General features: G+C 32.0%; 1 protein-coding gene across 2 annotated transcripts in view; it reads right to left on the bottom strand.

Annotated features, from left to right (window-relative positions):
- Nucleotides 1-497: 497 nt before the first annotated feature.
- Katnbl1 (katanin regulatory subunit B1 like 1) overlaps nucleotides 498-11,549 on the bottom strand; it is a 35,329-nt gene continuing 24,277 nt past the window's right edge. For both annotated transcript variants that reach the window (XM_046461772.2, XM_046461773.2), the window contains exons 2-10: nucleotides 9,513-9,643; nucleotides 8,393-8,433; nucleotides 6,518-6,797; nucleotides 5,209-5,327; nucleotides 4,587-4,637; nucleotides 4,399-4,488; nucleotides 3,963-4,052; nucleotides 3,067-3,160; nucleotides 498-1,685 (exon numbers count right to left, since the gene is read on the bottom strand). In XM_046461772.2, coding sequence (XP_046317728.1) covers nucleotides 1,653-1,685; nucleotides 3,067-3,160; nucleotides 3,963-4,052; nucleotides 4,399-4,488; nucleotides 4,587-4,637; nucleotides 5,209-5,327; nucleotides 6,518-6,797; nucleotides 8,393-8,433; nucleotides 9,513-9,629 — 915 coding nt within the window. In that variant the 5' untranslated portion in view covers nucleotides 9,630-9,643 and the 3' untranslated portion in view covers nucleotides 498-1,652. The remainder of the gene's footprint in view (nucleotides 1,686-3,066; nucleotides 3,161-3,962; nucleotides 4,053-4,398; nucleotides 4,489-4,586; nucleotides 4,638-5,208; nucleotides 5,328-6,517; nucleotides 6,798-8,392; nucleotides 8,434-9,512; nucleotides 9,644-11,549) is intronic.

Here is an 11,549-nt window from a genome sequence, read left to right as displayed (position 1 = left end):
TTTAGCGAGGTAACCTTTTAAACATTTTTACAGGAAGAAAAATGCTAGAGATTCTTATCAGTAGTTACTAACTAGGTAAATGCTGAAGATCTGCATTCTTAAGATTACTGAAGAGGAATTCAATTTTATCTTTGCTCAAATGTCTGTTAGGCTTATTAAAGATAAGATGGATGTATGAACCACCAGTAGTGTATTAAACCCAATCACTTTCAAGACAGGTTAGATATAGAGGTATCGAGATTTCGCGAATTTGGTTCATTGACAGTAAAAATGGAATTTAAAAAGAAAGACTGCATACAGTCTGCTGGCATTTTATACTAACCATTAACAGAGGTAGTAATGTAAAGTGTTGGAATTTAAAATACAAGGTCAGCATTAACTGTAAACAATTTGAAAGTATAAGTAACTCTTCAAAATAAGTAGTAAATAAAGAATCTGTCAGTATACTGATAAAGAATTAAAATTCATGTAAAATCAGAATTAAAAAAGCAAAAAAAATAGAAATATTTAGTGAATTTACTCAAATGAAGAAAGTTTACATGATACAGAAATGAAAAATATTAGAAATCTATATACAATAAAAAGTGAATATAAATTAGCCAACTCCATGAACATTTCCAGTTAAACATTAATACAAATACATATTCACCTTTTTCTTTACAGAGATAACACATACGTACATGACATGAACATTCTGGCCAAAAAAAAAAAAAAAAAAATCAGAGCTTCTAAAAACATTCTCAAGTTTCAAAACTAGTATGGAAAATGTTTCAACAACAGCATTCTACATGAATGTAAACCCCTGATTTAATTAATTTCATGATTTTTATCATGCCAGAACTATGGTTGTTTTTAATTTTTTTTTTTTGTACTGGGTATTGAACTCAGGAGTACTTTGTCATTGAGTTATATCTCCAGCCCTTTTTAATTACATATTTTGAGACAAGGTCTTCCAAAGTTGCTGAGGCTGGCTTTAAACTTGTGATCCTCTTGCCTCAGCTTTCCAAGTGGCTGGGATTACGGGCATGTACCCACCATGCCTGGTGGGTTTTTTTATTTTTAAAAAACAGATATTGGTATCATAACACATTGGCTTATTAATAATTAAGGCATTTATATACACAGTATCTCAGTGTGGACAAAACATTTTTAATATTGATTATTTACTATGATGTTTTAAACTTTGAAATTTATTCAACATAAGAAAATAGCTGCACACATTCAAGTGTTTTTTTTATAAAACACAATAAAAAACTAATAATGATTGGTCTTTGTGGTTCCTAGTAATAAGTCCTGCCTTATTTTTTCACATAGTATAAATTATATTCTTATGCAGGACTGCATTAAGACCAGTAGTTCTTAAACAATGTTACCAGATAACCACATAAATCCCAAATGCAGCAAAGGCGAACAATCTTTGTAGTGCACTTTCACCTCATTGAAGTTGAAGCTGCTCCGTTTGGATATTTTTCCACTTCAATGTGAAGTAGATTGTTAGGTTTTCATTAGTGGTTTCATTATGTGGCTTTTTAAAAGAAAAAATGGTTTCAGTTTCTTCCACAGTTCATAGTTCTCAGAAGAGACTTATTTTTGGAAATCATATAATCCAGGATGTTTTGAATAACCAAATGCTCTTTAGTAGACGAAATATCTCAATGCAACTGTAATAAATAAGCATCTACATCCTTAGAGGATAAAACAAAAACATTTCATTAGCCAGCATGGTAAATACAAATATATAAAACCCATTTTCTCTTCACTTTTGTTGATTGATTTGCCTTAGTTTCTCTTTGTGGCCTGTAGAAGTTACAAGTCAAGTCTTATTTGATATTTTTATATGCACTTGTTTAGCACAGGGCCTGGCACACAGCACACATTCAAGAAATGCCAGTTAAGTGCTGAGTGAATGTTTTGGTTCCTATGCTCAGACCACTCTGCTTTTGTGGTTAAAACTGATAGGAATTTGACCAGCGCTATGTAAACTCAAGGGCTAGAGCTTGATGATAGCCCTCTGTTTTCTACCTCCAAAAACTTACAAATTAATTGAAGGTTTAATTTGGTTTATTATTGGCCTTTTAATATACTAGCCATATTTCACTCAACAGTCTTCAATAATAAGCATAATACCTTGAGACTATGTTCACTATAAAACTTTTCCTATTGTAAAAAATTAAAATTTAAAGCAAATTTTTAAAGAAAGGATCATTTTTTTCAGTTGTACTGTCTAAAATGCAAGGCTTTCTAACAGAAGTGGATATGTATATTCTTTTTGAAACAACAAAACTAAATTGATTTGTTTGTATTATCATTAAGAATTCTATAAAGTAAAATCACACAATGTGATAACACATTTGCTTAATGTCATTTTTTTTTCTGTTTCTGAATGTATCCAAGAAGAATCCATGATATAAATTCTCTTATTTAGACTGTTTTCTTAAACCAATGAATACATTTATAATTTTGGTTAATGCTCACTTATGATAGTAGTATGCCCCCAAACAATGTTTCTTTACAATAATTTCTTCTGTAATATAATTACCAATGATTTATGGAATTTAAATACTGAAATACAAACTGGCAACATACCTTTTCCTTTAAGAGACAAATCAATAAAGATCAATGTCAAATTCATTCTGTGAATTAAACCATTCACTTTTTTCAAAAAGGATGATATAAAAGCAAAGTAAAAATGAACAGTCCAAAACCATTTAATTGTACTCTTCATCTTTTATTTCCTGAGTGTCATTGTCTTTGGTTTGATGTTGTCTTTATCTGAATTTTTAACTTTTTTCAAATATTGCTGTCTGATTGGAACTAGATTATTAAATGCTGTCTGGCACAACATTTCTATGGTTATTTATGAAACATATTCAATGGCTAATTCCTGTTCTTACTGCCTAGGTCACTCATACATCCAGAGGACTTTAAGTATTTGCATATATGAGATTGATTTCAGAACTTCTTAGAATAGTACCAAATTACTTTACCTGAAGATCTGAATAGTTTGTTTATAAATGTACAACAGTATATTTTTAATGTCTAACATTAAACTTAAATATAGATTACCTTAGCTATATTACCAGTATATCCTGGAACCAAAGTAAGATGGTTTTCTTGTTCCCACAAGCCACTTAATTGTTGTTTTAAAATCTGAATATTTCTAGGAGGAAAAAAAAGAAGAGAAACAAATAGTGGGATATGAACTTTGACAGTAAACACAATCCAATGAAAAAAATTTTTAATGTTCAATTTTTACAAGGAGAAAACTACATTATTTAAAGTCAAGTAACTATTTAAAATAGGACATGTCAATCACAGAAATTCAAGGTTATTTAGCAGTCCAAGTAGATAAGAAAACAACTAAGAATTTACAGAACTTGGACAATCTGTTCTTGGGTATGAAATGGGAAATTTTGAGAGCTTATAGTGAAAATTATGGGTGTTAAGGAAATTAGGAAATTTTTGCAGCTTCATGACAATCTGGCTCATTTAGTCAATACCAACACATTTTTACAGTAAGGCAATACTCAAATTATGATTATAATACAGTTTTTACAATTGTAATCAACATCAGACTCCCAGGTTAATGTCTAAATAACCAAAGAACCCTGCAGAATTCCTCCATTCCTTATTCCCCTCCCCTACTCACAGAATGGATATGGGGGTTAAGCCACTGTTGTGCTTTTTCTTTCTAAAATGAAGGGTAGGTTCTGCTAGGAGGGATATAGGGGATTACTGGGCTCTGGAATTTAATTTCCATGTGTGATTTTCACAAATGAACAGTGTTAATATTTCTTTGAAAATGAAGAGAATAAATATTATACACTGATGATCATGGGATAAAATTACCACCTTGTTTAAAGTTGCTTTCCTGAAGAAAACTTAGCAAAAAATTATCTTTTTGTTATTTGTAGTGTTGGGGATTGAACCCAGGATGAATTTATCTTCAAAGTCATACTCACCCATCACTTATAATTTCTGTTTTGGATGATAGTTCTGACCACCACCTTTTTATTACAGCTTGAAGCCAGTTTAAACCAACTATCACATATCTGAAATGACATTATATTACAAAATTCGAGTGTTTTCATCCAAGAAGCCTTTATAAAGATGATACTGTCCCCCCAAACACACATACAAACTGACCTTGCCCCTTTTAAAAATTTTCAGTACTTTTATGTCATATTTCATAAAACTATATTTTATGTAACTTGTTTATAGAAGCTTCTATAATTGTTCTTCAGTCATTTCACATTCTTTTCCTAATTTACTATACGCTCCTTGAAAACAGAAACCATGGATAGTCCATGGAGCCAAATCAACTACTATGTACTCACAACACACAAAATCAAGGATGTTGAAAGAGAAAACTGAATTAAAATTTAGATTAGCACTTACTCTTCAAATTTGCTTTTAAGTAATGACTTTACAAGAGGCAATAAGTCTACACAGCAGCCAAGTGAGATATATTGTTTTTCTTCCTGTAAACTAAAAGAAATCCTTAAGTTATGAAATTATAAATAGGCCACAAGTTGCCCTTCTTTAAGCTTACATTACTTTTTTTTCCTAAAAAATACTAATTTTACCTATTAGTGAGTACAGGCAGGCAATCTACCACAACTCCAAGATCTTCTATCCTGGGGGTACAAAAAGGATAGCATTGCTTAGAGAGCCAAATTCCTTATTTACTTTCATATTATAATCATCATACTGGCTTTTAGAAATTCATTAACAAATAATCCCAGTGTCTATGATGAGTCAGATATTGAAATACAGCAGAAAACAAAGAGATAGGACTTGCATTCCACTTCTGTGTGTGTGTGGGAGGTAGGGGTGGGCTTGCAGAGATAATAAACAAACAAGTAGAATACACAAAGTTAGGTTGATGATAATAAATGCTATGGAGAAAAATAAAACAAGGAAGGAGACAGGGAATTAAGAAATAACTATTTTTAAATAAGATAATTGAGGAAGTCCTCAAAAAGGTAACATTTGAGAGACCTGAATAAAATGAAGGTAATATACAGAAGGTTTTCTGTATTCTGATTACTCTTAGACTGGTGATGAATGTAATTTAAACCATACTGTCTCTATGGAAACTAAACATAGAAGTTTTTAGCTGATAAAAGCATAAAAAAACAAGAGGCATTTCTAATATCACATTGAAAATTACTTGTACTGAACTAAGAGCATAAAGGGCACACTTACCTCACCAAATAAGCTACAAGTTCACTTATACTTCTCTTTCTCCAGAAAGTTAAAGCTACATTCAGTCTCAAATTCCTGCTAAACAAAACTTGGGCCATTGTTTCATGATCCTGAGAAACCTGAAAGGCAATAATCTAGTTTGTTAAAAAGCACACTGAAACATGATATTAAACTATTTTTTTCAATGGAAACAGTCTACTGACATAGTTTTAAATTATGCAAAGGTGACTCCTTATACTGGGCTCAAAAAGGAATACTGCAGTTGAACATAGTAAACAAATGATGTGAACAAATATAAAATCTTTTTTTTTCTTGCTACCATTTTTCTTTTAAAACCCAATAATTTATATGACAAATTACTTTTAGCAATTTATAAGTGTGAATAAAAGGAAAAGGTAAACATAGGCTAGACATTAACAACTGAATGGTATAAGAAAGAAACGAAAAAAATTTAGTTCTGTGACAAGCAATATAATATCATTTAAATGTGTCTACTTCTATATAATAAGGCAATACAATTATATTGTGAGAAGTTTAAAACAGAGCTAAATAAGATCAAAACTGGATACTCTCTACTGGCCTACAAAAACATTCAGTTTCATTCCCCAGAAATAATCACAGCTAATAGACTGGCATGTATCTTTCCAAACCATATTCTGACAAATAGGTACATATGATTATACTCTGAAAAAATAAAATAAAAAAAATCTACATTTTTTAAAGCCTTGCTTTTTCACTTATAATATATGAACAATTTCAACATCAAAACATAGATTGACCTCATTTTTAATAGCAAATTCTCCAGTCTTTATATATCATGGTTTGTTTAGATTGATTTGGTTTTTACTATGTATCAGTGAACATCCTGATGTATGTAAATATGTGCACTTTTATTATGATTAATTTTATAATTAGAACAGCTAGCAGGTTTGCCTGAATAAAACATCTACTAGGCAATTCTGAGAGCTCAGCAAACTGTGCCTAGATAATGGGCTTTGGTGATCCACTTTTTAGGCAAGATTTGTCTTTTTCCTTTAGTTTACACCTCTATTGGCCAACCTGTCATTCTGGATATTTACAGCAGCTTGTCAAGCATTTCACTAAATCTTATATATTGCTAGATTAGAGAAATGGAAGAAATCATTGATTCAAATTTGGTTAATCTAGAAAATTATCTGAGGGAATTACTATCACTCAAATAAGCCTGTATTCAATGGGTGGTAAATTATTATGATAGAAGAATAAGCCAAACAAATAGCCAATAATATCACAGGAATAAAACTAAACATGATTTAGAAAAATTTCTTACCTCGGAAAAAAACCCACTGTATTTAGATGATGGGCTTTCTGTCTGTGAAGTACCAGAGTCACTGGAGTTAACCAAATATGTTCGACTATCATGGTGTAATTTTTCAGGTAGGTGGCCTGCACAAGCCAGTTCATTTTCTTTATTTGCCATGTCACAGCCCCCACTTATAGGGGACTGTTTTTTTCTGTAACAAGGATTTGGAAAAGGATGCTGAACTTTCTTTCTGCGATAGATCACCTTTCGTAGTTTATCTGGGCTTTTCACAGCTTGTCCAACTGTTCTGTAATAAGAATTTGTTTTCTTAAGTGAAAAAAAATATAAAAACTTTTTAAGTTTTTAAACAGAGAGATTTAATAGGCCATGTTTTGTGACTGTATTCTAATAAAATTAGAAGTAATTAGAATTAAAAAAGTGTTAACTATTAGTTATAGAGGAAAATAAAAAAGAAGTTACAAATTACCTGGAAAACAATGAAAATAAAGACCAGATGAAAATAAAGACATAACTAGATACTTTTAAAATGAAATAGTAAAAGGCCATTTGGGAAAAAGAAAATTACAACTTTTTTGAGATATCTACTCTTTCTCTGACAAAGTGATAAACTGCCAGTTTGAATATTTTTAACATAATTTTGATAAAGGAGAAGTATATTTAATTTGAGTATGACTGAACACAACAGAGCAAACCTTACATACTGTAGTCCTCGAATGTTTGGGTATCAGGATGCCTTGCACTCTTAAAAATTTTCAGGGCTTAAAAGAATTTTTTATGTGGGTAATATGTACTAATATTTATGGTATTAGAAACTAAAACTGGGAAAATTTGATTCATTTTAAAAATAATAGACTTATTACATATTGTTATGGTATGACTCTTAAAAGTCCCTCAGAGGCCCAGATACTAAAGGTTTGGTCAATAGGCTGTGGTGCTATTAGAAAGACGTAGAATCTTTACAAGGTGGAGGAGCCTGGTAGAAGAAAGGTCATTTGGAGAATGCCCTTGAAAGTGATATTGGGATCCTGGGTCCTTTCTCGCTTTTTCCCTTCCTATCTGCAACAAGACAAACAGTTACTTTTGCTACATGCTTCCCACCACGATGTACTGCTTTGCCACAGACCCAAAGGCAACAGGGCCAAATGACCATAACCTCTGAAATGGGAAGCCAAAACAAATCTCTCCACCTTATACCTTTTTTATTTCAGGTGTTTTTGCTGACCAACATTCATACTAACAGAATATTTTACCAACCCTTCTCCCTAAGCAAACCAAAACAACTATTTTATAAATCAAAAAACAAGTGACAACAATGTTTTACGTTTTTGCAAATCTTTAATATTTGGTTTAAGAGGAGACAGCTGTATTCTCATTTCTGCTTCTGTATTTAGTCTCTTATGATATCAAATGTCATGTCACCTCTAGAAAACTATCATACCATTTTCAGGAGAGTGAATATAAAGAAAAATATGTTTTAGTATTGTTATAAAAATAGTTTTGACCTCACAAAGTCTCTGAAATGGCTTCAAGATCCCTAGGTTCTTGGATAACACTTTAAAAACCAGTGCTTTTGTAGAAAGGTCATTTTAGAGTTAGGCAGATCTAAAAATGTATGCCATGTTTACCACTTTTTGACCGATCCTGAACAAATCAGTTTTCTTATCTGACCTTAAGTTTTCTCACCATTATGGGTAATGATACTTATTGAGTAGAATGTTTGAAGGGAAAGGAGATAATATTGATATCTGTATTAGTGTAGCCTGGAACAAAGGAAGTGTTTAATAATAACTATTATAACAGAATATTTATTTTCCCCATATTTTCATTGTTACCCAGCTTTTGATATTTGCTGTTGCACACAAACTTTAAAAAAGTTCTTACCTATTTATATAAGCAGCCAACTGTTTTGGAGATTTCTTAACCTGAAAAAAAGAAAGTAAACAGTTGTGACACATTAAATTCTTTAATAGGTTTATATGTCAACTTTATGACTGATGTCAACAAAATTAAAATTCAATAGATATATTTTTGAAGTTAAAAGCTTCTTCTGTCCTAACAATCATTAGGCACAAGCTGGATGCAGTGGTGCACATCAGTAATCCCAGTGACTTGGGAGACTGAGGCAGAAGGATCATAAGTTCAAAGCCAGCCTTGGCAACTTATTAGCAAGGCCATAAGCAATTTAGCGAGACCCTGTCTGAAACTATAAAAAGGGTAGGGGATGTGGCTCAGTAGTAAAGTGCTTCTGGGTTCAATCCTTAGCACCAAAAAAAAAAAATTAGGTACAACATTGTAGTTAGGTATCCCTGACAAAGCAACACATCCATTTCCCTATTTTTCACACCACTAGTCACATATTATGCTTATAAGGGGCTTAATATGTGAGTTGAGGTTTAGTATGATTTAAAAGAAATTATATCAATACTAACAAACTTTGTAATGGTGAACAAAAGGAATCTCTGAGCTTCCTCTTTTTCTTAGAAAATATATTTTAGTTGTCGATGGACCTTTATTTTATTTATTTGTTTATATACAGTGCTAAGAATCAAACCCAGTGCCTCACCTATGCTAGGCAAGACTCTACCACTGAGCTACAACCATAGCCCTTTTATTTGTTCTTTATAGTTATACACAAGAGTAGAATGTATAATGTATTTTGACATATTATACATACATGGAGCATAACTTCCCATTCTTATGGTTGTACATGATGTGGAGTTATACTGGTCATGTACTCATATATGAATATAGGAGAGTTATGTCCAAATCTGAGCTTCCTCTAATACCAAAATATTAGAATTATAGCATATCAAAACAGTATACTTAACAAAAAGTTTTTAGAGCTTTAGGAATGTAATGGCTATACTTCAATAATTCTACTTAATTCTAGGATATTAAGCAAAATTATTACCCTCCCATTAGTTAAACAATTTAACCAGAACAATCTATAGACCTCACTATTTAAACTGACCTGCCCATTTCTTAGAAACCATGGACTTACCTCCTTCATGTTCTTATTGGTGAAATTAGAGATCTTTTTTCTAGGAAGACCAATGGAATGATCCTCAATATTATTAGAAAAGTTCCGTTTTTTAACATTGTGGGTTTCAGATGCCATAATCTCTTAAATACCTAAGGAAAATAATAGAAAATACAAAAAAGTAAAGAATATGATCATTTCTTGTTAACACATAAACATCAACAGCTTTACACTGTGTAAAAGAGGCATGTGAGTTAAACAGAAGACTATCTTATACATTTTAAAACTTTAAACAAAAAGGAAACACAAGACAGGGTATTCCAGGAAATTTTTTCTGTTCTCATTTTTTTTCAGTCACAACCAGTTGCAATAATATTATATACTTTTGCCAAAGCAATAGTCAATCTCCCCATTTCCTATATCACTAGCCATTTTGAAGAAATCAGAATTTAAGTCCGTACATTTAAATGGTATTTATAATATCCAAAGGTATAGAAACCTAAAATTTTGGAGCCCCATGATTGTAAAATAAGAAGAGAAAACCGTTTGCAACCAGAGGAACCAAAATCAGATTACATACATAAAGTTGACCCCCCAAACAAGTAGACAATTTGACTTGCCCAATGCCTAATCTTTAATTTTTTTTTCTTATATTCTTATAGCCTGTTCTCCAAAACTGTCCTTTTCTTTTGGGGGAAAAAAAAATCAAGCCTCTATTATTTCCTGAATATCCCAAAGTGGGGGAAACAGATGTTATCACTACATTTATAAAAAGAGAAAATCAGTGATTTCCCTACTTGTACATTGGTTTCACACAGGAAATTTATTTTAGGTCATATCCTGAACATAAACTCTTCCCTAATTCTTTCTTTATATATTAAAAAGCATTCACTATATGCCAGGTCCTGGAGTTAATAGGATTATACTCAGAAATCCTGTTCTAAAGAATCATTTAGGAAGTTTTTTTGAAAACACACCTTATTGAGCCCTAATTTTAAAGACTCTACTCAGCAGATCTCTGGAGCAGAGCCTAAAGCTATAATTTTTAAAAAGCTCCATGGGTATTTCTGATGCACATTCCATATTTTCAAAAAATATGCACACACATCAAATTTTGCAAATAATTTTAGGTTATTGTAAGATATCCTGCAGCTAAAATAATGAACAGCCTTCCCACCTGTATCTCTAGGTTAAGAAACCTTAAGGGTAGTTTTTTTAAAAAATAAATAAATAATTCCAATAATACCATAAGCATTCTGACAGAAAGGACCTAGACAATCAGCAAAGCTGAAATGAGAGGACAAACAACATAAAGAGAAAATAGCATGCATAGAACTGAGAGGTATAAAGGAACATGGTTTATTTGGCAATCACTTAAATAGATACATGTGGCTGGGGCTTAGGCTGGAGGCCCATTGGAGCAGAGCAAGATATGAGGCTAGAGAAATAGGCAGCAGATAGACATAAAGAGTTTCTTGCACAATGCTAGCCTTTTTTTTTTTTTTTTAATAAAAAAGGGTACTTTTGGGGCTGGGGTGGTGGCTCAGTGGTAGCGCGCTCGCCAAGCATACACGAGGCACTGGGTTCGATCCTCAGCACCAAATAAATGTAAAATAAAGATATTGTGTCCACCTAAAACTAAAAAATAAATATTAAGAAAAGGTACTTTTAAGTTAAGTATAATGGATTGAATACATATGATTACTTCTATCCTTTCCTAAAAGGCCATTAAAATAACAGTAGAGTTTTTTTTTTGTTTTTTTTTTAAAAGAGAGGGAGAGAGAGAGAAAGAGAGAGAGAGAGAGAGAGAGAGAGAGAGAGAGAGAGAGAGAGAGAGAGAATTTTAATATTTATTTTTTAGTTTTTGGTGGACACAACATCTTTGTTTGTATGTGGTGCTGAGGATCGAACCTGGGCCGAATGCATGCCAGGCCAGCGCGCTACCGCTTGAGCCACATCCCCAGCCCCATAGTAGAGGTTTTTTAAAGGCATAAAACCTATGAGGACAAAGAAAACATGAGATGAAAGCAACATTTACAAACTACAAAGCCAAAGTGG

Source organism: Marmota monax, unplaced genomic scaffold, assembly GCF_021218885.2.
Source record: "Marmota monax isolate L192 unplaced genomic scaffold, Marmota_monax_Labrador192_F-V1.1 WCK01_AAM20220418_F8-fsc00001, whole genome shotgun sequence".
NCBI lineage: Eukaryota > Metazoa > Chordata > Mammalia > Rodentia > Sciuridae > Marmota > Marmota monax.
The sequence above is the reverse complement of the archived record's forward strand: the minus strand, read 5'-3'. Positions and strand labels throughout refer to the sequence as shown.